Source organism: Panthera uncia, assembly GCF_023721935.1.
Source record: "Panthera uncia isolate 11264 chromosome A1 unlocalized genomic scaffold, Puncia_PCG_1.0 HiC_scaffold_16, whole genome shotgun sequence".
NCBI lineage: Eukaryota > Metazoa > Chordata > Mammalia > Carnivora > Felidae > Panthera > Panthera uncia.
In genome coordinates this window covers 77070398-77095780 of record NW_026057576.1, presented here as the reverse complement: position 1 = coordinate 77095780, position 25383 = coordinate 77070398, and the positions used below count along the sequence as shown (strand labels likewise).

Here is a 25383-nt window from a genome sequence, read left to right as displayed (position 1 = left end):
TGGCGGTAACGAGTCTCACTCTCAAAGAGAGTGGAGTCCATTCCCCCGACTTTCCCAATCTCCCCTCTCATCCAACAGCTGCAGACTCCGGTGGTGGCCACCCCCCCGCCCCCGCCCCACGGCTCTGCTTTTTCAGACTTCCTATTCCATGCATATGCTTTCCAGCCTGACTCATTTTCATTTTTACCCCAAATCCACCCATTAATAACATGTAACCAGGCAGAATAATCTAGATGTAGCTTTCCAGGTATTTTTGGCTGAGTTTTCCGTGACTTGAGAACAGCTACTCAGAGACTTGGTTCACTTTAGTTTGGATTTGGTTAAATATCTTTAGAGAAGGCGGGGGTCACCTCTGAGTCACGGCCAGCATCTAGCACCCAGCCCCGCAAGGAAAGGGTCTTTAAACATTTCTTTTCAAAAGTGAGCATCGAGGAAACCTTTGAGCATTGAGGGAACCCTTGAGGTGGCTGGTACACTCAGGTGAGGCCAGGTCTGTGTTTATCTCCACAAGGAAACATGCCTGCTTCCCACTTGAGCACTGGACAGTCAAAGGGAGGAGGCATCGAGGGCGAAGATGTGCCATTAGATTGTGCCCCTTTCTTGTGATGTGGTCTCAGGCGAGCCTCCCACTGAGACCAACCTGAGCCTTGAAATCAGAAAACCACAGAGCGCCCCCTTGGGGGTGGGGTGGGAAGAGTAGAATTCTCCTCTCCCCCCTTGCTGACCATCAAGAAGATTCCCAGCCAGTGGACCAGACATCTGGGATCCAGGGCCTCCGTGACCTTTCCTGGCTGGCCCTGCCCCTCAGCACCCTGTCTCTGCCCACTTGGGATTTTTTATCTTATTCCTAAAACAAGACTATTTAAAATGAAATACTTGTAAGCTGTAGGTTAAACCATTCTGAATTAATCTTTTAGAAGACTGTAATTTTCCAATGGATTCAGAAGGCCCCTTGAAATCTAGCTAAATGGTTTAGTATTATGTCTTTTCAACAAAAATTGAAGATGTGTCTTGAGCACAAATATTTCAGGCCCCACGTTTCACATAACATGACCAAGGAAGAGGTCCTTCCCCCCCCCCCCCCCCCGAAAGAGGACATTTTAACCTCCACTCATTGTCTTGAAACTGATGTCGGTCAGTGTTAATGACCTGGAATACCTGAAGTGTGGTTGAGCCGGGGTTTCAGACGTGGTTCCCCCTGTGATGCCCTCCCCCTCCCCTCCCCTCCCCCTCCCATCCCGAGGTCAGACAACAGAGGATTTTATTCTCAGCTGGCACGTCAGTGACAGGAATTGGTCCTTCTCCACCGCCATCGCCCCCCGCCCATTCTCAGAGTGAGGCCTGGGCATGCTAATGGGGTTTAAATGCAAAATGAGCCGAGGGTGTAGAATCACAGCCCCTAGATCTAGCAGTTCGGATCACCGGCCTGCTTTGGAGCTCCTGCCGGATGGCTTCGCTTCTCCTCTGAGTTATTTTGCTATTCTCAAATGACTGCAAGTCAGATGAATTTTGACCTGTTTATTTTTTTTTTATTTTATTATTTTTTTTTTAATTTTTTTTAACGTTTATTTATTTTTGAGACAGAGAGAGACAGAGCATGAACGGGGAGGGGCAGAGAGAGAGGGAGACACAGAACTGGAAGCAGGCTCCAGGCTCTGAGCCATCAGCCCAGAGCCCGATGCGGGGCTCGAACTCACAGACCGCAAGATCGTGACCTGAGCTGAAGTCGGCGCTTAACCGACTGAGCCACCCAGGGGCCCCATTGACCTGTTTTTTAAAAATAGGATAGTAGGAGCCACATAACTCTGAGACAGTTAAAGTTACCTAAGTGGGACAGAGTGTCAGCCGCCTTGGAAATGTGGAAATCGCTGTTTCTGACACATGTCTTTTCCACGTCTCCTCGAGGAAAACTTTCACATGCTGACTACTTAGAATCCACCGGCGGACCCTGGAATGTCTCCGGTCTCAGTTGCCAAACCTTTTCTGGCTAAGTCCCGTGTTCGAGGGAGATGTCATTCCTGGGCAGAATGTCTTCTATTCTCCAGTTGCCATAAGTGAGTGTCAATGTAGGGGGTCTTTGGGCATGTTCTAATCTCAGTCATCAGGCTAACCCTGGGCGTCTTGCTCTGCGTTCACGAGGCTTTCGCAGGATGTCAGGGGTCCTCGGAGATGTTTGTCTCCCCACTCCCCTGGCTGGCACGTGTATCTTCAGGTGCTTTCTCTTAGGTAATTCGGGTTTGTACCGGTGGCTTGGTGTTCCTCCGGAGGCCTCAGCCCTGTGGGAACGGTGGCTGCTTAACCTGATTAGCGTTTTGAATGCTTGCTTACTCAGAAACAGACAAAAGTTGAGCTCTTCTTTTGCTTGAGAACCTGCTTTTCGCAACTCCGTGAGATATTAGGAAAGGCAGCACATTCCGAAGAGTTACTGCTGTCTGCTTGGGAACTGGCTGTTTGTGTTTTGCCAACATAGAGCTTACAGAAGAAGTCTTTCAGATGTTTTGGCCCCGGGAGCCCCTGTTGATGTAAAGCACGCATTCTCTTCTGCGACCCCACAGCATTCAAGACAGGGAGCTCCCCACCAAACCAGGGGTGAGAGGCGTGCAGACGAGGCGGATAGCCGAGTGGGGAGCAAGCAGCCGAATCGCAGGGGGCGCAGAGAAAACAGGTGCCCCGGTTCTCAGAAAGGAACGGCCCCATGGCCCAGAGGTGGCCCGGGGCTGCGAAAAAAGGGACCACTTCCCGGTGAAGTGCGGTGCAGACATATTCTGTGTCCACTCATGCACCTGACGTGCTTGCCTAGGGAGCAGGGTCACTCACAGGCATAAGGACACACACAGAGCTTACCCACGCTCATCTGAGAAAATGCCTCTTGTGGCCAGTTGATAAGCGTATTGTTGAAAAGGCCTGATGGTTCCTAATCGGGTGACTCTGGCAAGGGGCTTTCCCCACCACGGTCTGAAGCAGGGTCTTCATGAAACAGAATTGTGGCATTTCTGTCGCCTAACAAGAACTGTGTGGGTGTCTCCTCCGTGTACTCTACCCTGCTGATGCCTCGCTGCTTGCCAGCAGCGTGGGGAAGAAGCCCCGTGTCCTGTGGTCGCTGGGTAGACTGTGAGTCAGAGCCCCGCTCCGCACGCGGGTCCTGCACAGTGTGATGTGTCATCAGCGAGGACAGCCCCAGATCACCCGCAAAGCAGAGAACTTTGAAAATGGAATTTCTGTTGGGCTGAAATGGGTGCCTTATCTGATTTGGAAGGGTGGAGGAGTCTGGCCAATCTGGAAGGCGTTCTGTGTTGGGCCCTGGAAATCTGGGAGGAAGTTCGCGTCACTCTTCTTGCGGGACACTCTTTTCTTTTATTACGGCGGATGGTTTGGGGCTTCGCCAGCCATTTAGTTCCCATATGTGTGTCACACAGTCAATAAATATCCCACATTGGGCCGCCATATAAACCTGTCTGTCTACATCTTGACATTGAATTGTAGCGTCTGCCCGTTCACAGCCAATCTCGGCAGGAGAGGAAAATCCTGGCTTTGGAATGTCAGAGCAAGAGAAAGGGTTGACGTGTATTGAACATCTATGTTGGGTCAGGCGCAGTGCTGAATTTTTTAATGCTTCTTCTTCTTTGTTTTATAGTTGAAGAAACCAGCGAATCCAGGGTTTCTCACTTTTGGCACTATTCACATTTTGGGTGGGCTAGTTTTTGTTGTGGGGGGTTCCTTTGCATGCAGGATATTTAGCAACATCCTTGGCCTCTGCCCACCAGATGCCACCAGCACCTTCTCCCCCATTTGTGGCAACCGGAAGGTCTCCAGGTTTGGCCAGATAGATGTTTCCACAGGGGGCGGCGGGGGGGGGGGGTTGTGGATGGAGGGGAAGTAAAATCGCTCTGGATTGAGAGCCACTGAACTGGCCCCATCTCTTTTAGGGAATATAAGGGAAGGCAGTGGTCAGAGCACTTCTCAGTTTCCATTGTTCAAGATAAGAGGATCTTGATCTGGGGGATCCCAAGGAGAGGAATTCGGGGTCCAGAATATTGAAGTCTTGAGCAAGCTCCCGTTGCTTTAAAACTCAGTCCACGTGGGGTACGCTGCTCTCCTGGCCACCTGCCTAGGAAAGCAGACCTTCCAAAGCCTTTCTCTGGGCAGTGGTGATGGAACAGATTGCTGGAGAACCACAGAGAAATGGACGTATTCCTTTGGGGCCATGGGCAGACCTCCCAGTTCCAGTTCCAGATGAGCATCCACTGGGTTAAACAAACAAGCACAGGGAGCCACCTTGTCTGTGACACAGAGCAGGTCAGAGGTCGTGTGGCCACATCCCGAGTCCCGCTCCCCACCTGAGGAAGGTTAGGGGAAGTCCAGCCCAAATAATCAGCATTTGCTCCCATCCGGAGGATGTTCATTTCATATGGCATTCAAAATAAAGCCTTGAGGGGAGGGCGTATGGAAGGGAGGTTTCTCTGGCCAGCACTGGGACCCCTTCCTCTAGGAAGTCCTGGTGCATTCTCTGTCCTGTAGGAAATCTGTCACCCTGGTCCAAAGGGAGTGACTTTGTTATGTATTGGGCACGCCTCCTTGATTTCCCAGGAGGTAAATATGGCCACATTTCTTACACATTCTGGATGTAGTCAGAGACTAGGGTCATCAGCTTATTCATGGCCTCGTTGACATCTGGGAAGAGGCATCTTGTCTCTGTTTTCCACGGGCTGCTCAGAGTTGTGGCAATCAATCAGCACGCACTTTTCAGCCGTTACTTTGCCAGGCACCTTGCGAGAGAGCAAAACAAGCATTTTCAGGGTCCTTCTCTCAAGGGCACACGGTACATAAGGAAAAAGTGTAAAGAACACGCTGATTGTAATCATGTCTGAATACAAGAGAACAGGCAACACTTTCCCGCCTTCCTGATTCTGTGTGCCCTTTTACATTGGTTTTTCTCATCGGCTCCTGTTGGCAGAGGCCTTGCTTGCTGGGGACTGGAGACACCGGCCCGCGCCCCTGACAGTGCTCAGAAATGCCTCAGGACCTCAGTCACCTTTACGGTGAAGGGTCTCAGTTTCTCACGACCACCACTGTGGGGCACGCGTTTACTAGTGTTTCCGTATTAAGTGAAATTCTTTTTTGAGACAGGGACTACATTGTGTTAGTATTTTTTGGGAATTCAACAGTCTTTAATTTATTTATATATTTCTTTCATTGGTCTTTTAATTTATTCATGGCTAATAACAGACATATTTTTAGCCATGATTTCATTACAAAATAAAAAATAATAGGGTGTTTTGTATGTTGTACTTTATATTATGACCAGTTGCCCTCTTTTCACTCTTAGCATAGAATAATAGATATATTATATGTTATCTTTTTATTATTCTTTTGTCAGGGTATTGAAAATCCCTTTCTCATAAATTAAATTATATTAACCATCATTCTAAATATTAACGGTGTCATATTTATCCCTTGTTAATGTTTTCCTCAAGTAAATGAAAGTAAATATTTTTATATAAATCTTTGAAACTAGATAAATGAACTGATTTGGACTACTAGTAATGAATTATTGATAATAACGACAATTTATTTACAAAGCACTTACTCTGTGAGAGGCATTGCATTGCATTTGGATCAGGGAGAATTTTAAAATCCAGTATATTGAAAAAAAATACATTTTTCTACTCATAGGATTTGAAATCTAATCTATAAAGTCAAAATGCAGAAGAGAGTGCTACTTACTACAAAACATTAGGAGGTTTATTTAACAAAATTGTGGTTAGCGTATTTGAAATTACTTCCAGTATTACTGAGACTGATTGGATATCTTTATTTTTATCAGTGTTTTGAGCATTTCTAAAAGGCAATGTGTAGTTTGGCCCTTCCCAAAACATGAGTCTCAGAGCATCTTGAGATGTTAATAGATGTTTCCTTTGGGATGGAACAGGGAAAATGTTCCAAGGACAAATGAGTGTGGGGAACACTGAGTTATGGCTAAATGCTTGTTTGTTGTTTCCGGGCCAGAGCATCAGCTTTAATGACTTAGGATCTTTAATAAGTTTGTGAGCATTCAATGGGAGGCATATGACGTACCGTTCCCCGGATGTGCTCAGTCATAGACCCTTTTATCTCTCGGATGGGAGACAGCCTGTAGGGAAGAATGTTTTGTTGAATCAAAGCCTTCCTTCTGGTGTGACCTCCACCATCTACCATGTGCTGAGTGTATCTCATGCAGTTACTTAGACCAGGTTACCCTCAGGAAGAGGAAGGTGGCCTTTGACTTGTGGCTTCCCAGGGCTGCTACAGGGGCACATGGAAGGCATTGTGCCCAAAAGCACTCAGAAAATTGAACATGTCACATATGTGCACGTGTCTGCTTAGCGGTAGCCGAGTTTGAAGGTTGCATGAGTACGAGGACAGGCTTTGCTGGCGGGGCCAGCTACGCGAGGGTTCCTGGACATATAGAGAGATGTGGAGACCCCTCTTCCCAGGTGGAGTCTGCAAGGCCAAAGATGCTGACCGGTTACACCTGTGCCAGAAGCTCTCCAGAGACTCAGTTAAAGAGACGTTAGGATGTTTTCAGCGCAGAACCATTGTTAGGAGGCATGTTTGTAGCTTTTGGATGCTTTTGGTGGAGGAAAAATGAGATGGGCTCACTTGGGAGGTCTGTCTGGAAATACATCCAGTTTCTAGTCAGTGTCCTGATTTCATCACCCATTTCCAGAATCCTTATCCCTTAAAACGTAGGGGGAAACAATTCTCCCTTTACGCAGCCCAGATACCGCTACAGGGTTTTGTGAACTGCTCTTCCTGATGTGCATGTAATTACAGGCGTTGTCCAGGCTCATCCCTGCCCCCAGCCAGCTGTCCCTGTTCTAGATATCGTAAAAGGGGAACTTCTGAGAAATGTCCTTTATTTTTGCCACAGGAGGGATCGAACACCTCAAGCGTCTACTTTAATCACTTCGGGAGCCATTGGTATTCGCTGCAGGGTCCCATGGTGTGTTCCTTCTCTTCCGGTTAGCGGATCATGTGGGCTAATACACCCTCTTTTCCTTTTCCATGTTTTCTGTGGTGTCTTGTAATGCCAAGATTTTTTCCAGATGGTTCCTATTTCCACATATTACACATGACTCATCTGGCAGAGTCCTCGTGAGAATCAACATGGGTTCCCACATTCACCTACTTTTGTCTTTTTTATAGTGCTTTGAAAACAAAGAGCTTTAAAAACTGTGTTTGAATCCCAGGGTTAAGATACTACCAGTATTCCAGAGGGGAGTCACTGAAAACGGATCCACGTTAAGTGGCTTTATCTTATTCTGCACACAAGCCCCACCATGGACGTCTCATGGATGTTTCACCACCTCAGTACCCACTGGCCCCCCCTAGTGCAGGAGGGACGCGGGCTATGCGCTCCCACCTTGCACCCCTCTGCCTGTTTCTCTCCGCTGCATAAAGTCTGCCCTTTGTCATGTGCTTCTGGGGCTTGTGAGACTCGTGATAGATGACAATCACCAAAAAAAAAACCCTAAACCTACGTTGTTTCTCTATTTGCACCTCTATTTGGAACACACCTCATCGAGCACAGCTTTAAAAATAGTGATTTGATCTTGTTTCCATGTTTAGAAGGAGGAGTAGGAATTAAATGTCTTGAATGCAATATTGTGTCCTGTGACTTTTAAGGCCTAGAACACCTCATGTGAGCGAGTGGACGGTGTCGTCATGATGCTGGGCCCTGATAGCCCTCGTCTTGATGACTGATGGGGAAAAATTGTTTTTTGTTTTTTGGTTTTTTTTTTTTTGTAAATAGGATCCTGAGGAAACATTGGTTGTCAGGAACCATAGCTTTCTATTTGAAGGAGCCAAATGAGACTGTGTGTTTTAATTCAAGATCAAAGGCAACTTAAAACAGGCCCTGATAAATGCGAACGGGGCATTTGGACTTCTGTCGCTGAACATGGAACACACGAGCACTGCGAATATGTCTCTAGATGGCACGTAATGATGTGAAGTGCTTATGGAGTGTGGGCATGGACACGGCACCCACAAAAATGATCTTAGCAGAACCCTCGTCCTTGTGAAGTGGTTCAGCACAATGTGCAATTAAACAAAGGAAGAATTAGTCAGCGGTAACGAGCAAAGCAGATGGCCCCAGGAAGTGGTGCCCCCGTGTCTTCTTTCCCTCTGGCAAACCCATTAGAAAAGGTACAGCTCGAACACGTCTCCCCGGTGGCTTAGCTGCCTCCGCTGGTTAACCACATGGTTTTGCAAATGCACGATGCTTATCTGGCCCAAAATTTCATTGACTCTACATTTCTTCACAGGGGAATCCATGGAGCTAATAATGAATGAGTCTTGGCTGATTGCTACAAGGCCACCATGAACTCATTCTCAGTTAAAGCCCTTCGGTGGGGGTTCTCCTTCATTAGCACGAGGATGTGCAGACCCTGTGCTTACAGACCAGCCTCCAAAGGGATGTAAGGTGCTCCTGGTAATAAAGACAGATATGAATCTCTTACACGCATCCCATGTGATCGTGAGGTTTTATCCGGACATATTTTATGGATGTCCCATCATAGCACATGAGGGCCATATGTGAGTTCACTGATTCTAGGCAAGACATCGGTGCTGTAAGTTGATGTGAATTCTGAGACCTTTAGGGAATGGCTATGTGCGTGATTTGGAAATGGCTTTCCCTGGAAGATTGGTTAAGGAAGTAAGTAATTAAGTCTACCCATAAGTAGATCCAGTGAACAGTTGGAGCCAGAAAACAATGTCCACCACCCCACCCCATCCGCCTTTCATTCTGGGGGCTTCTGTTCCATTTGGCAGTGTGCCGATGGCCGGAGGCGGTGGTTAGCAGGACAGGCATGACACGGGCTCACGGCAGAGGGAAGTGTTAAACAAGCAACAGCACCAATAAGCCCTGGACTGAACACTCTGTTACCAGCTCTGGGGGAGACAGGGTTGTGAGACTGAGCCCCCCGGGGACCAGAGATGAGCTGGGGTCTCGGGTCAGGGAAAGGCAAACCCAGCTTTTCACCAGCAGGCACCTCAAATTCAGGCAGCACTCTCGGGGCACAAGGCTTAGACCCCCAGTGTTTCACATCTGCTCAGATTTGGGGTGGAAAATTGGACACTTTGGGAGACTGCCGTGGGCTACTGAACCCCCCACATCCCCATCTCATCTTCTCCTTTCCACCTATGAGACCCCAAATCTTTAAGGGACACAGTTTCATGAAAGTGGTTTGGCCATAAGCAGAATGTGTGTCCTTCCGTGAGCCCTTGGGAGTTATTGTTTTCTTAGGCTGGGCCTCCCGCCTCGGGTCTGGTCTGTGTTTCAGGGACGAGGGTGGAAGGAGCCCAGACGAGGCTCATTCCCACACTGTCTGCTTCGCGACCCGGGAGGCCTGGGAGGCCCGGGAGGCCACGCTGTCCTGTGCACTGGGACACAGCGCTTTTTCTCCTGGTCCAGGGCGTGCTGTAAGCATCGCTGCGGAACCCTCCGGCCCTGGCCGGTGTGCTGACGGCGTTTGGTGGCTCAGGCCCAGAACGGAGGCGCCGGGTGGAGAACAGCACCTCCTTGGCGGATTCGAGACCACACAGGCTGTGCCCTGGGAGCCCAGCAGGGAGGCCACGACCCCGCAGTGTCAGGAGGGCCCCTGGGGGCGTCCTGCCTTCCGGGGCTCTGTGTCCTCTCTGGATGTGGGGTGCGTGGTTCTTTACCAGAGACGGTGACCTGGCAGCTTGTTGAATGTCTTGCCTGCCAGGGCAGAAGTGCTCTCTGGCTGCGGGAAAAGCTTCCAGTAAAAGCTAAGAATAGTATTCTGAAGTATGATTTGCAGTCATGAAGCAGAGCAGTGGACATTAGATGGCTGACCTGTGCCCAGGAACTCTGCCCCTTGGGCCCCTGTGGGTCTGGGGCCGCAAGGACAAGAGCTGAGGCCTCGCAGGGTGTGGGGCTCCCTCTGGGGGCTCTGAGCACATGACATTGTGTGTGGGGGGGCTGTGCTTTCACAACTCGCTGTGTGGGCACGAGGTGCCTCTTTTGTCTTTCTTTCTGGCAATTTGGTTCTCCCCCTCCTTCCCGCCACAGGTTTCTAGTCCTTTCCCATTGCTTCCTGCTCTTCCTGTCTGCTCACTGCCCAGGAACACCTCATTCACCTTCCCCAGCCCCATGGCACACATTCCTGGGGCCTGCCTCCTGCTTACCTCCTGTCTATGTTCATGTGCGTGTGAGCCACATGTGCACATGCACACACACAGCACGGTGCACACGTAGGCACAAGTGCACACACAGCATGGTGCACACATGCACTCGCACACACATGCACACGCACACACATACACACATGTGCGCAGATGCATGCATGAACTCGTAGACACACATGTGCACACATGCACACATGTACACAGCAGGGCACACACGCGTGTGCACATATGTGCATACACGCACTCAGACACGTGCACACACGACACGTGTGCACACAGTGCATACATGCGTGGACACATGCACACACACATGTGCACACGTGTGCATACATGCACACACACACTGACACGTGCACACACACATATATACACATGTGCGCACATGAGGAGGATGTCTGCCAGCTGTGTGCGCCCTGTGGTCTTGTGATTGGGTGCACATTTCTCAACCAGACGGTCATTCTGTTTCCAAGGCGAAATATCCAAAAGGAAGCACCGGCCCCTGGGCATGAAAGGACATCTGGGTCAAAACGTGGACAGGCCGCCCCCGGAAATGCCAAAGGCCCCTCGGTGCTGCGCTCTTGCCGACCTTGCTGCAGTGAGCTGCCATGTGAGCAGCAGGGGCTCTGGCGTGTGGCAAACGTCAGGACGCCCGGTCAGTCCGAGAGAAGGAAGGTCAGGCCCCCAGCGGCTTGTCCCTTTACTGGCTGATGTCTCCGCCGTGCCGAATGCTTGCTCGGGGGTCTGCGGAGGAGGGGGATGGTGGCTCGGCGGCTGTATCTGGTGTAGCCTTCAGCCTGGGTGTTTCGAGCCTGCTGGTGTGAAAATGTGAGTTTCTTGAGCCCCGTTTGCCTCCGGGTTCTTCTCCCGCTGTTCCGCTTTGAAAGAGCTCGAGGTGCCCGCGTGAGAGTTCCCATGGCTCCGAAGGCCGTCTTGACTTCCTTGATGCCTTTCCTTTCCACTTGCTAATCTGTTTGGTTCTCCGTATTTCTGAGATCTAACTTGGGGCCGGGGGCCGGTGCTTAAGTCGCGTGCGACTTTCTAGAAGACCTGCGGTGGTGGTTGTCCCTGCCTGGCAACAGTGGGTCATGCGTCCCCTCTTGCTCTGGGGTAGGTACCAAGCCCCAGGAGTGAGGAAGACCGTAATTGTGAAAACATTCCTGGCAACAGCCATTAATCTCCTTTCATACCTCACTCTCTTGCCTTGATGAAGCTGTACTCTTGCCCCAAAGGGTCTGTCTTAGAAAATTTACCATTAAAATTCCCCTCCTAGGGGGCTGTTCAGACTCTGGGGACATAGTCCCCTCTGGGTTCTCTGTCTCACTGAGGGAAACACAGTAGAACACACAGTGAAACAGGTGCCTTCCTGTGACCTTAAGGGCCATCCTACACACCAAATGATGCTTCGAGCAAAGTGACCTACTCAGGGTATGTACTTTAAAATTCCATTTATTTATTTATTTATTTATTTATTTATTTATTTATTTAAATCCAAGTTAGTTAACATACAGCGTAGTCTTGGCTTCAGGAGCAGAACCCAGTGATTCATCACTTCCATACGACACCCAGGGCTCCTGCCAACAGGTGCCCTCCTCAGGGCCTGTTGCCCATCCAGCCCATCCCCCCCCACCTCTCTCCAGCAACCCTCAGTTTGTTCTCTGTGTTTAAGAGTCTCTTATGGTTTCCCTCCCTGTCTGTTTGTACCTTATTTTTCCTTCCTCCCTCCTATGCTCATCTGTTTTCTTTCTTAAATTCTACATGAGTTAGATCGTATGATATTTGTCTTTCTCTAACTGACATTTCTTTTAACATAATACATTCTAGTTCCATCCACGTTGTTGCAAATGGCAAGATTTTCTTTCTGATTGCCGAGTAATACTCCATTGTACATATGCACCACATCTTCTTCATCCATTTGTCACTTAATGGACATCTGGGCTCCTTCCATGCTTTGGCTACTGTTAGCACTGCTGTGAACATTGGGGTGCATGTGCCCTTTCGAATCAGCATAAACTTCTGTTCTTTTAAAAAGGAATTTGTTTCGCTCCACGATGGATAGGAATGTACACATGTCATTTTCTGTCCCATTGAATGTTTTGGGACACAGCCCCCTCTCCTGAGGGTGTCCTGTGCTCCGTCATGTATTGAGTATGAGTTCTAGAAGGAGTGTAGGTAATCTCATTTCAGAAGCAAATCCTTTGTCGCTTACTCGGCAGTTAAGACATTCAGCTGTGGTTGTTTCACTCCATCAAGAACAATGCCTGTTCCCTGATTCAGGACTGTCAATGGTGGGGGGGGTGCCAGGAAGCCCAGGTGGCTCGGCCCTTAAAGAGCGAGTCCAGGGGCTCAGGAAGGCGGGTGGGCCGTGGCCCAAGCCATCCACAGACTCCTCACGAGCCCCGAAACGGGGCCAGTGCCTGTCACTGCTGTATTTGTTCTTCAGAAATTCTGCACTCAAGCAGAAATCAAGCAATCAACCTTGGTGTTTACACACACACAAATAGCTGTCAGATGATAGCTTTTCATCTGATTCTGACAAAAAGGGTGCTCTTTCTTCCTGTAGAGAAGCATGGAGCTTTGAACCTCTTTATTCTCTTGAAGATGCCTGGTAGGTTCCCATTGGTTAGAAATCCCCATGGGATCTCGGAAATCTTACAAAATTAGCCATTTTACATCTGGGGCAGGGACAAGGGGAGGCCACTTTAGGTGGTTGGTTGACCAGCGTCCTCGTGTCAAGGAGAAGTCGCCTCGGTCATTGTGTGGGAGGCTGTACGTCCCCCGGAGTGCGGAGCGGAGGGGCCCTGGCAGCAGGTGTGGCCTGGCATGCCTCTTCCTGCACCCCTCCCTCCCTCTCTCCCTTTCTCTGTCACGTCTACACTCAGGGCCATCCATCCTGTAACTGATTCTTTAAAAATTTAGTTATGGAATACAAGGTAAAATGTCACACGTTGAACTCCACGATCTGTAATCTGTTTTTTTTTTAATGTTTATTTATTTATTTAGAGAGAGAGTGGAGCAGGGGAAGGGCAGAGAGAGAGAGAGGGAGAGAGAGAATCCCAAGCAGGCTCCACACTGTCAGCATGGAGCCCGATGCCGGGCTCGAATCCACGAACCGTGAGGTCATAACCTGAGTCGAAATCAAGAGTTGGACACTTAACCAACTGAGCCACCTAGGCGTGCCTGTAATCTTTTTCTTTTTAAATGAGAACATTAATTTTTCCAGTTTACAAACTGTAATGCAATTTAGGCAGATTTCTGCATCCTGTCTCCTAGCCAAAGGACATAGTATTTTAGTCTATTGGCATTAAGTAATTAGAATAAAAAAGCAAGAAACTATCTTGTAAATGCAACCTTAGAAACCTCTACAAAATATATAGAGTAAAAATGGCATTAAATAAGATTCTACTAACTTACAATTTTGCTGTCATTTGGCTATTGGGTTAAAATAATCTCCACCTTATCTTTTGGAGACAGGTTTGCCAATTCTGTTACCAACCCTGTGGTGAAGGGACCCTGCCTTTTCAGGGAAGGCTGCTTTCAAATATTTAAGACATAGTTACTTGTTGCGTTAATTCCGCACCATGGTTTTTGTATTGATGGTGCACTTGTATGCTTTTCTTAGCTATTCAGTTGTCAGATCAAAATCTTGACCCCCCCCCAAACACCCTTCTGTATCTTGCTTAATTTCTTTCCTTGAGTGACTGTCTATGTTTTAAAAGAATTAATGGTGTTTACTGAAAATAGGTTAAAATGCAGTTAATTATTAATTCAGATGGATCTGACCCCTTTTTCCAAGTTAACGAGGGTAAGCGAGTTGTGGGTTCTGTGAAACCTCAGGCCCTCCCAGTATGGCATTGCATTATACGGGCAAAATGGAGTTGTCATGTTTCAGCCACTTTGGAACTGCTCTTATCTTTTAGATTCTGAGTATGATTAATGACGTCTTGAAATTATTGCCGCGTGCTGGGGGAGAACATTGTTAGCAATGCAGCACGGCCAGGCAGCTTTGTCGGAGGATGAGGAAACAGAACACGTGTGTGTTATCGGATACTTGCGAGCAGGGCCCTGGGGCTGGTGCACGGGGTGGCTGTACAGACTCGGGCTCACTTGGGAGAATAAACAGAGTGTCCGGAGCTGGAAAAGAATGAATATCAGATGTGTTCATTGAGGAAAAATAAAAAAACCTTATGCATAAGATAAGTGAGGAATTTCTTAAAAAAAAAAAGAAAAACAAATTGCCTTATCTTTTCAATACCCAAGAAATCTTTATTTCCCATTGTCAAATTTAGCCTCAGAAATAAGAGTGAGATAATTCATGGGTCGTGACCACTGGGAAGGGAAAAAGGCGACACTGCCTTTTCATTCTCTTTTAAAATACTCTGTGGCTTTTATAGGAAATGCAGTCGACTGGATGGGCTGAGAAATCTTGATAGTAAGTGCAAAATATGTGTATTTAAATAAACAACAGCCAGACCAGGTTGGTCCACGAATCATGGGTCCAGTGTTGAATACAGTGGGAAGTCAGGGAATACCCAATGGTGTGATCCTTTCTAGGATCCAGCGTGACTCAGTCGTCCCATCTTCTGGCCGGCCGGCCTGATTCTCAGAGAGTCTTGGGGGCTGGGGCTACAGACACAGTCTCTGGCTCCTTGGCCGGGGTTCTCCCCAATATACAGCATTATCAGTGCCCTCACTGTAGGAGGTGCCCCAGAGCAGAGCAACCATGCCTCGTGTTTCTGTCAAGTTTGGAAACCAGATTTGTAACCCTGTGTCCTCTTAGTATTATATTATTTCCTTGGAACCTTTTTTTTTTTAAGTTTATTTATTTATTTTAAGAAAGACAGAGACAGCATGAGTGGGGGAGGGGCAGAGCGCGAGAATCCCCAAGCAGGCTCTGCACTGTCAGCGTGAAGCCTGATGCGGGGCTCGAACCCATGAAGCTGTGAGTTCATGACCTGAGCTGAAACCAGGAGTCGGACACTCATCCCACTGAGCCCCCCCAGGTGCCCCTTTCCTTGGAATCTTTAATACTTTGTGTTCCCTGATTCACTCCTGAAATACTTAGTGAACACCTACTATGTGCTATCTGTGCTGGGTGCTGGGGAGCAGGGACACCCGTAAAACCTACTTTTGATAGGTAGTTGCATTTAACTACATTTTTAAAGAAAAAACAGAAAAAAATTTTTTCTTAATGGACAGCTAGCAATTTTTCTCAAGATTAAACCTGACCGATACCTTGCGTGCCTTTCATGTTATTAACTATGATGATTATTGTCAGGGCATTTCTTTTGCATTTTTCATTTTTATTGTTAACACAGACCACACACATACACACACACACACACACACACACACACACACACACACAAATGCCTGACCTAGATTGTGGCACTTCCTGACTTTTATGTGTCCCGATTTTGTTCAGGATGCACGCACTTCCAGGGCTGTGTCACACACCCACATACATTTCCAGGTTCAGGTGAATAACATCCTCATTATGGTAACATGAAAACCCTCTAAGGCTGTTTAGGTTTTGTGCACTGATCGCTCTTTCTCAAGTTTGCTGACGACATGGAAGCCATCTCTCCAAATCTCAAGGTGGTTGGCGATAGTGAAAACAGAGCAAAGTATCTTCTTTAAAAAAAATGTTTATTCATTTTTGAGAGGGGGAGAGAGAGAATCCCAAGCAGACTCCACACTGTCAGCACAGAACCTGATGAGGGGCTTGGACTCACGAACCATGAGATCGTGACCTGAGCTGAAGCTGGACGCTTAACTGACTGAGCCCCCTGGGCGCCCTGCAAAGTGTCTTTTGAGAAAAAGATGTACTTTTTCTGTCCACATCCTCCAGAGCTGCTAACTCTGCTACTTCTTAATAACCTTGTTACTTTGCTGTCAATTAGTTATTTTCCTGCGGTGTTTCTCCTTCTCCCAGTCTTCAAGGTATAACATAGAATTTTGATAAATCCCATGGAATGTTACAAAAAAAAAAAAAAAGAAGAAGAAGAAAAGGCACTTGTGCTGGTGAGTGGAAGCACAGCTCCTCTTAGGCAAGATTATTCCCTTTCCCTGGAGTGCAGCTTTGTAAGCATTTGTTCATAAACAGAACCCCTTTGTAGGGTCTATTTCTAGCTTGGTGGCTTTGCTGCTACTGAGTTTTGCCCAGCTCTGTGCCTGTTAGACCAGCGCCCCTCCCCTCGCCGGGCCAGTGCTGAGCTGCAGCTGGATTTCGCCCTGTACTTGCTGCAGTGTGTAACATGCACAACCGTCCACAGCCACGGTGAGGGTCCGAGCCGCAATAGAGCTACCTTTTATGTCTATACTGTTTTCTGCTTTAAAACACAATCTTTAAGTCTGTGTATGACAGAACAGAAGGTAGTAGGATTAGGCACAGGCATTTACGGTTCTGATTTTCACACGAGCTCCATGTCAGTAAATCAAGAGTTTAGCAAGGGAGATGTTAATCATCTTTTTTGGAAGCCATTAAAAATTGGATGAATTTTTTGCCTTCACAAATGGCAAAGATCAGCAGAATGGATTAAATCACCTTATGTATATGTTTCCTATAAACTTGAAGAAGAAGGGACCAAAGAAAAGCCTTTAAAGAAATTCTCCTGTCAGCCTCTACCTGTTTTATGAATGTTTTGTAAGGATTTAAAATTTTTTCCGTGTGTGCTATTTTCATGCCATCATTTAGAAAGCTGAATTTACTTTTTTCCTGTATTATTGTTTGATTCAAGTACTCAGTTTACAAAATGAATGGAAGAAGCAATCTGAGAACTAGCCACCATTCTTATTACTGGTGGGTTCATCAGCACTCACCTGCCATGTTATAGCCTTCATGTTCAGGCTACTAGTCTCATATTTAATTTTAATTACATTTTTAATTCTTAAATTTTTTTTTTTAATTATTGAAAGACAGAGAGAGAGCGTGAGCAGGGGAGGGGCAGAGAGAGAAGAAGACACAGAATCTGAAGTAGGCTCCAGGCTCCGAGCTGTCAGCACAGAGCCCGACGCGGGGCTCAAACCCACAAACCGCGAGATCATGACCTGAGTAGGATGCTCAACCGACTGAGCCACCCAGGTGTCCCTACATTTTTAATTCTAAGTAAAATTCTCTCTTTTCCTGGGTATTGTATCTTTTAGGCCTTATCAAACTGACTGAATATTTAATATTAGTACATTAATATGATGAATAGTAAAAAAGGCTGAAGGCTTCAGGTTCCAGAAGGGTTTAATTTGAAGACAGCGTAGTCCCCTAGCGCCCCCTTGTGGTGGGAAGCCAGAGTTGTGAGGCTTTCTTTACACGCGCCTCTAAAAGCCCATTCCCTCTTTGTTTATTGTCTCTTAATTGAGCTGGATTAGTTAGATGCAATTGTCTTCTTCAGATCACCTGCATCTAAAAGGTCTTCCCCAGGGAAGGGATGTTTGGCTGAGATCCGGGGATGTGTCGGGTGCTGGGGGATGGTAAGGAGTGGGGTATGAATACAAACGTTTCAGATGGGAACATCCATCTCTGAGCCCCACTGGGTGCTCCCCGGAGGCGGGGACCCTGGCCGGGGAGGCAGCGGAGAACCAGGGTGTAGGCTGGAGGGGGACAAAAGTGCATGTGAGTGAAGGGCTCCTGGGTGGGGGTGGGGGGAGGCTACAGGAGAACCCATCCAGAAATTTGAACCTTCTCCTTGAAATTTGAATGAGTTAATAGAGGCCGGGAGGGACAAATGTTTCCCAGAGAACGAACGGCCTTTGGTGGCAGTTTGCTGGGAAAATGGGCATAAGCTACGGGTGAAGGTCAACTTTACCAGGAAATGTATACACGGGATTTGGCAGAATACATCCACAGCACTTGGGGAAAATGTTATCACACTGTTTCTCCTCTTCCCAGTTTGGGCAGCTGACTACTTCAGGGGAATGGCTTAAAATATTTACACTTCAAAGTATTTTGAGCAGATGCCTGCTTCAGAGGGAGACTTAATGAAAGCATGTTAGCCTGGTTTTTCAGAGAAAGCGTAAGAGACAAATTCTGAAGCACACGTTTGCCGCTGAAGATCCTGGCTACCGCTTACGGCTTTCGAGCATGTCCGCTGTCCGCAGTATTCAGCTCTAATTAGGGAGACATGTCAGGAAATTTTACAAGTCCTAGGGGCCTTTGGAAGATTTTAAGGTGGTTTTTTTGTTGTCGTTTTGTTTTTGTTTTTTTCTGCTAACAATTTGTCAGCACTTGATTTTGCTTTCTGGAAAGTTTTTCCCACTAGAAGGGGGAAGTCAGACGTTTGGCCCTTAGATGGCTGTAGGCGAGCAGTTTAAATTTATGAAGACAACACCTAGGAGTCTTTCACATTATTCTTGCGTTGAATGATGGTTCTGTAGAAAGTATTTCGTGAAGAACTCTCTGTAATTCCTTTTTTGTTTTCTTCCAAGTTGATGTACAAAGTGGATTTTTGCAGGTCAGAAAGTATCGAGGGTTCTGTTCGTTGCCAATGTTGATTAATCACACATCCATATTGTGTGCTCCCCTGCAACCGTCCTCCTGCTCGTTTTGTGTTACACACGATTTGAGACTTTGGCTCCACCAGCTGGCTTCACGGCGGTGCTAAAATTCTGAGAATTGTGCTAGAGTGTATCGTGGGCTCAAATAATGTTTCAGTATCAGGATTTATCCGAAGGAAATCTGTCCTTGAACATGGAGACTTGGAGAAGTGCTGTATCTGTGGGCTGTCTGAAGCTGGGGAGCCATCAGCTGGGCCTAGGTGGGCCTTATCCACGAGAGGGATCCTCTCCGCAGGGTTGGGAATTCCTGCCCAGGAAGCCGGTGGCAGAATGACCCACGTAAAGCTGCAGAGGGGAAAGGGCTCCCAGCCAGCTGCCCTCCCACGGTTCAGCATGTAGGTCTGCCCCATTCTCCGTGCAGACCCGACCATCTGCAGCCCCAGAGTCATAAGCCTGGTGGTGGTCATGTGGCAAGAGGCAGGGTGGCGTTAGAAGAGGCAGGATGGGCCCAGAACCCTCCTAGGAATGGAATGGATCTGACAGCACATGAGGTCATGAACTCCAAGGTCACGGGTTGGGGGATTTTTTTTTCCCCAACACGTTTCCGAGTCTTTTCTTCCCTTGAATTTGTAAAGGACGTTCTAGAAATGCCTTCGTTTCTAGAAACAACCTCTTGAATGCTCATCTTTACTCCCCCTCCATATATAATTGCTCAAGCTCTTAACACATATTTGCTGGAGAGCCACAATGTAAAGATTCTGAATATTGACCTTAAATTAATACATGCGTGTTCGTGTAGGAATCCAGGTACATGTCTCCTACTGCAAAGGAGAATCAGTCTTTACGTCCTCCTCTTTGGAAAGCGTGTTCAGGGCTCCAGCTGTGTATTTCCCCTCCCACCGGGGCGCCAGGGCGGTAGTCCCACCACGATGGCAGGCCTCGTGGTGTGGGCGGAGCTCCCAGTGGGGCCTCGTCAGAGTTTTTCCAGGACCCCGTGACACTTCCCACCACTTTCCCACTGTCGGCATTCAGGAAATGGCCCCGCAGATGGTTGTTGGGCTCAGCAATTGCTCTTGTGGAATTTTTGGCCGAGTCCCCATGTCACCCATTGACTGACTGTGACCCGTCATTTGAAATCGTTTCCCCATCGCTGAATTCTTGGTGAGTCCTGGCTCCAAAAGTGAATGCTTTCATTCCTTCACTCATTTGCAGCTTTGCTTGGAAATGGAAGCCTCCAGGCGCCCAGTGACAGAAAGAAACAGCTGATCCGGGGTCCTGTCCTGATCACAGCTTGCTTTTTCTGTTGCTGCTTCGGCCGCAGGCACATAGGTCAGCCGGGGTTCCCACGGCGCCCGCATGGCTTCAGACCTGGAAAGGGGCCCCGTGGCCCAGTCACCACCCTGTACTACGCGTTAAGTTTCTAGGGCGCACACCCATACGAGCGTGGTTCGCTACTGGCTAGTTCATCCATCCGCTCAGCGATTTTAGCGAATTCAGAGAGGGTGCCGATCACGGTGAATTAATAAAACGATCTCACTGCATTTACTTCTAAGAGGTGGAAACCCAGCTACAAAATGTCTCCAACTGACACCGCTTGTGGGGTCTGTTCTGCTTTGTGATGGATGAACCCAAGCGCGTGGATGGCTCTACCCCCCTGCAGTCAGCCCTCCTGGGGCCAGGAAGCCTGGTGCTCTGGACACACTTTTCTTGTGCTTCTGTCCACTGTAAAGATCCTCGGTCATATCATTTTAGATGTGAAAACTTAATTTGAAATTTAACTAAAAGGATGTGATCCCATGCTGACTGTTGAAACAGGCATGCTACGGCCTCTGATAGTAGGACTTGACCGCTTACTCTAGGTTTATGTTGTGTTAACTTCAATGTTTGTGGTTCGTAACTGTATTACCCTTCGAAGTTAGAAGCTTTACAACTCTTCCGATTTCAGCCAACCAGGGGGCTTCGTTTGTATTTGGATTTTTCTGACTTGGACAGGAAGGGGTGTCACGTCCTAGCGTTGGAGTTCCATCTTGAGCTTGTTTCCATAAGCATTTTAAGAGGAAGGGGAGTAATTGATATTATAACAGAATCTTTTATCCTCCTATTTGATGGAGTTTTAAAAGTATGTCCTTGCTTTAGATAATACATACGTTATGCAAAATTTGTAAGTCACTCCATGCATGAAACTGTATTTCATGCCTAATTTAGAATGGCTAATTTCAATGCCAAGATTATTCTCCACGGCTGTATTCTTTCATCTTTATAATGATGGCATTTTGCTCTTCCTCTTCAAACTCTGAATTCCATCATTTGAGGACACATCGGTAATTGGTTCTGCTGTTGATGCATGGACGTTTTAAAATGAATCTAATACAGTTGCACTGACGTTGGAGAATAAAAGTATGAAATGCAATTGCATCCACACTTTTGTGTCATATTTTACCAGCTTCTCTGGTCTTCCCTCCATTGGAGATGCTCATTACTGTGATGAACAGTGGTTGGGGGTTCCATTTCTGCCCGGTACGGGTTAGGCGGCCACCATGGCCTTTTGGACCTTGCCTTGTTTAAAAAAAAATTTTTTTTAACGTTTATTCATTTTCGAGAGACAGAAAGAGACAGAGCGCGAGCAGGGGAGGGGCAGAGAGAGGGAGACACAGAATCTGAAGCAGGTTCCAGGCTCTGAGCTGTCAGCACAGAGCCCCGATGCAGGGGCTTGAACTCACTAACTGTGAGATCATGACCTGAGCTGAAGTCGGACGCTCGACCGACTGAGCCCCCCAGGCGCCCCTTGGCCTTTGCCTTTACCGCATCGTGGGGTGTAGATGACTTGGTCCTGTTTCTTAGGGACGCTGACGGCACAACCCCTCCTGCCTTGACCCCCAGTGTACGGGTGGCCACAGTCGAGGTCTTACTTTTACAGCTGCACTGCCTGTCTGCATCAGCCAATGCTTCCTACAACGACAGTGGGGATTTGCTGAAAGCTCAGAGGAGTAATTTGGCCTGCATTCCACGCACGCTGTGTGCCAGCTAACTGTATAGCTGTTTGAACGTTTATCCTGTCTGCTGGCTCTGCTCGGGTGCCCATAATAGCCTTGGACGGGGCACGGGATATTGGATTATTCATGTGCACTCTTGTCTGAACAAAAAGAGTGGGAAAGTTAAAAAAAAATACGTGGGAGATAACAAGAACCATGTCAATGGAGGAGTCACTTCCTTCGTAGCTAGTTAATTCCAAAACTCTTGGGATATGCGGATTGCTTAAGTGTTCCAGGGACATTTGGGAAAGAATGTGTTCTTGTGGTGCAAGCAAAGACTGGGAGTCTGATTTCTGTGTTCTGTTCCCAGCAGCGTGTAGGGGTCACCCGGTGACATGTGACAAGTCAGTTCCGTGTCAGAATCCTAACGTCCCTGTCTGTGAAATGGACATAAGAGGGGCTAACTTCACGTTGGTGAATCGTTCAACAGTTTGCTGGGAACCAGCTTGCTCTAGTGACCTAGAAAAACCATGCACTGTGGTGCAGGCTGACCTCATTTCTATTTTTGGCTTTAGCGCTGACTCAGTGAGAAACTTGCAGAACTCAGCGAATCTGGCTCTCGGCCTCCATGCGTTCCATGGTTAAAATGAGAATTATAAAGTCTTCTCTGCACTGGGTCTCATAGCGATAGAGCCAAATACTAATGAAGTTCGAAAAATATGCCACCAAATACATGGGAAGGCTCTTACATCGATGCGCCTCTCACACTTCCTTCCGATGTCCTATTAGGTTATCTGGGGAGACACAACTCGGTGTTCATATATTTTTCTCAGCCAGCTCTTGGCAGTTCAGTTCTATTCTGTTTCGGGTAGAATTTTCCCACATCCGAGTAGTAGCGAGGAGGTGGGCATGATGACGGAGCATCTCTATGGTCAGCGCTCTCTGTGGTTGGAGCCCACGGTTCATTATGTTTCAGTGTAAGAATGAATATATTTGAGTAGCTTTCCATGTGAACAGGTTCTGGTCTGAGAACGCTTTCCTTTGCCGGCTGTCCCAGTTCTCGGGAGGAGGAGCCAGCCGTGTCGAATCCCGTGCCGAGGGCTCTGGGCACGTTAGCATTTGCTCCTCTGGGTGGAGTCTCTGGACGCTGCTGTCCTGAGGGCTGTGCCAGGCTGCACGGCTTAGTTTTCTTGAATCCCTTTACCATTTCATTGTGTCTTCTCGAGTTTGCACTCATCTGCACATTTGCTCACACGCTGCTTCTGGACTCCCAACTTCCACTTCCAGCTAATCCTGCGGTCCACGGGGGGGCGGCGGTGGAAGTCCCAAGCTCAGAGCCCCATTCTGAGCTTCTAAAAATGCAACAGGTGCTGAATTTGCCAGCAATGCCAGGACCGGCCAGTGGTGTGGAAAGAAGGGCAGATCCTAGACCCCTTGCCCTGTTTCCCTCCGTCTGTACGACGGTGAAACTTTCCAGTAACTCTCGGGGACCTGCTCTTCTGGGGGTAAAATGCTTATGTTGTATACCGTATAGCTTGCCTGTTTAGTTTTGTTTTGGGCCGATATGACTGAGAAAGTACTGGGTGCTAAGTAATCCATAGGACCGTCTGCTTTTTCAAGTCAGCTGGCGATGGCTGTTTCATCTGCACCCTTTGTTCTGGAAGATTGCAGTGAAGTCCACGTACTGTAAAGCACACAAGTTTTCATGATTTCAGGTCGCGATTGTGGGTGATTTTATCTTGGCAGTCTGAGTGTGGCGATGTTCCTTCATTGTGGCATCAGGTCACAGGCTCGCTGGTGCCTCTGGGAGAAATCCTGTTTCTGGGTCAAACGTCGACGTTCCTGCGTGCTCTTGTGCTGGTTGTATTTTTTTTTAGTTTCTTGTGCTCACACGACTGAGATCGCCCTCATCGCTGCCTGTTCCCCACCTTCCAGACTCAGTGACTCCTCTCTTTTCTTCACATACTTATTTTGTGTTCATCCTTCAAGCGCCAGCTTCGGGCTCAGAACCCCAGACATTTGGACCTTTCTTTTTCCTTTTTGAGTGTATTATGACCGCCTGCACATGCACTGAATGATAGTATTTTATATTTTTATTTTATTAAATTTTTTTAAATGTTTATTATTTTTGAGAGAGAGATAGAGGGCAAGCAGGGGAGGGGCAGAGAGAGAGGGAGACCGAATCTGAAGTAGGCTCCAGGCTCCGAGCTGTCAGCACAGAGCCTGACACGGGGCTCGAACTCATGAGCTCTGAGACCATGACGTGAGCCAAAGTCACATGCTTAATGGACTTAGCCACCCAGGCACCGCCCCCCCCCCCCCCCCCGCCACTGAATGATAGTATTTTAAAAACAATGTTTCTTATTTCTTTTTGCTCCAAGAGCATTGGCAGAGACTCTAATTAAACTTTGTGCCTTTGCAAACAAACACTTTTTAAGGACACTTTTGAAAGCCCATCGTCCGATTGTTGATTGCACAGAGAGGTCTCAGCATCTCGTGTGGAAGCTCACACCATGAGCTCTGCCTACACACCTCCTAGGAATCCGAAGGAAAACTGTGATGCTCTGCTTACAGATTCTCAGTGCCGTGCGTGCCGATAATAAGATCCCACTAGTTGAATGACAGCATAATCAATTTGGTGAAAAAAACCCAACTAGCCATTATTTTATTTACCCGGTAAGTTATTGAGCATTTAGAATATAGAACATAGAAAGCATTGTCCCAGGTGTCGGAGGTGAACACTCCTGTCCTCAAAGAGCTTGGCACGCAGTGGAGAAAGGCCTCCTGGAACGGGAGTTAGTTCGGAGCATGGACCTTCAGGTGCCCGCAGGGACTTGTGTGGTGCTGGACGGTCGTGGCAGGTTCTGCCAGCGCACCTCCCTTCTGACCTGCTCCTTCTCCCCCGCAGGGTGAAAGAGGCCTCCCGGGCTTGCAGGGTGTCATCGGGTTCCCCGGGATGCAAGGACCGGAGGGGCCGCAGGGGCCCCCGGGACAGAAGGTAAGCTTGGCCGTGCCACTGCGGGGAGGAGGGTGTGAGTTAAAGGTGGTCCACGTTCTTGTCACAGTGGCACTTCTGTTTGCTTGCAGGGTGACACTGGAGAACCCGGACTGCCTGGAACAAAGGGGACAAGGGTGAGTACACCTGTCACCTAAGTCCGTGAGGCTGTGGTGATGAGTGATACAGTGATGCCTCCACTTGAGGGCCCTTCACCCCTTCTCACCTCCCAGCAGCCCTGAGGGGCGCCCCCTCTGCCCCCCATCCTTGCCGGTCCATCTTCCCAGAGCTCTGACTGTGCGGGGCCGGGGGGCTGACGTGAGCCCCCTGCTCTGACCCCCGCCCTTGTGGTGGCTTTTCCCGTCGGTTCTGTTCTTCCAGACGGTTCTCACACACATGGTGTGCTTTGGGGGAGGGGCGATGACGTGTCTACAAGTCATGGAAGAAAAGGGCTGCCATTATCGAGAAAAGGGCGAACCTTCCCAGCTCTCACTTCGGTCTTCCTTCTTCACACTGCACTCTGGTTTTGCTCCTTCCATTCCTGGCAAATGCAAAGAGGAAGACCTCTGAAAGCACGTTCTGAAAGCAGAGAAGCAGAGGTGCTGTAAACGTTTCATTCTGCTGTTCTGACACGGTCACTGGCACCTTGGGCAGGAGGTAGAGGAAATGGCCCCGGGGGTGCCCGTGACGGAGCAGATCCAGACTTCCACTGGGAAGGACTGGGCTGCCCCCCCC

At 48.2% G+C, this 25383-nt stretch overlaps 1 protein-coding gene across 1 annotated transcript in view; it reads left to right on the top strand.

The window, feature by feature from the left end:
- The window catches only part of COL4A1 (collagen type IV alpha 1 chain), a gene marked incomplete at its 5' end in the record, with an annotated part of 154627 nt that overhangs the window by 66872 nt on the left and 62372 nt on the right, over positions 1 to 25383 (top strand). Inside the window, 2 exons of the mRNA XM_049647331.1 lie at positions 24562 to 24651; positions 24741 to 24785. Coding sequence (XP_049503288.1) covers positions 24562 to 24651; positions 24741 to 24785 — 135 coding nt within the window. The remainder of the gene's footprint in view (positions 1 to 24561; positions 24652 to 24740; positions 24786 to 25383) is intronic.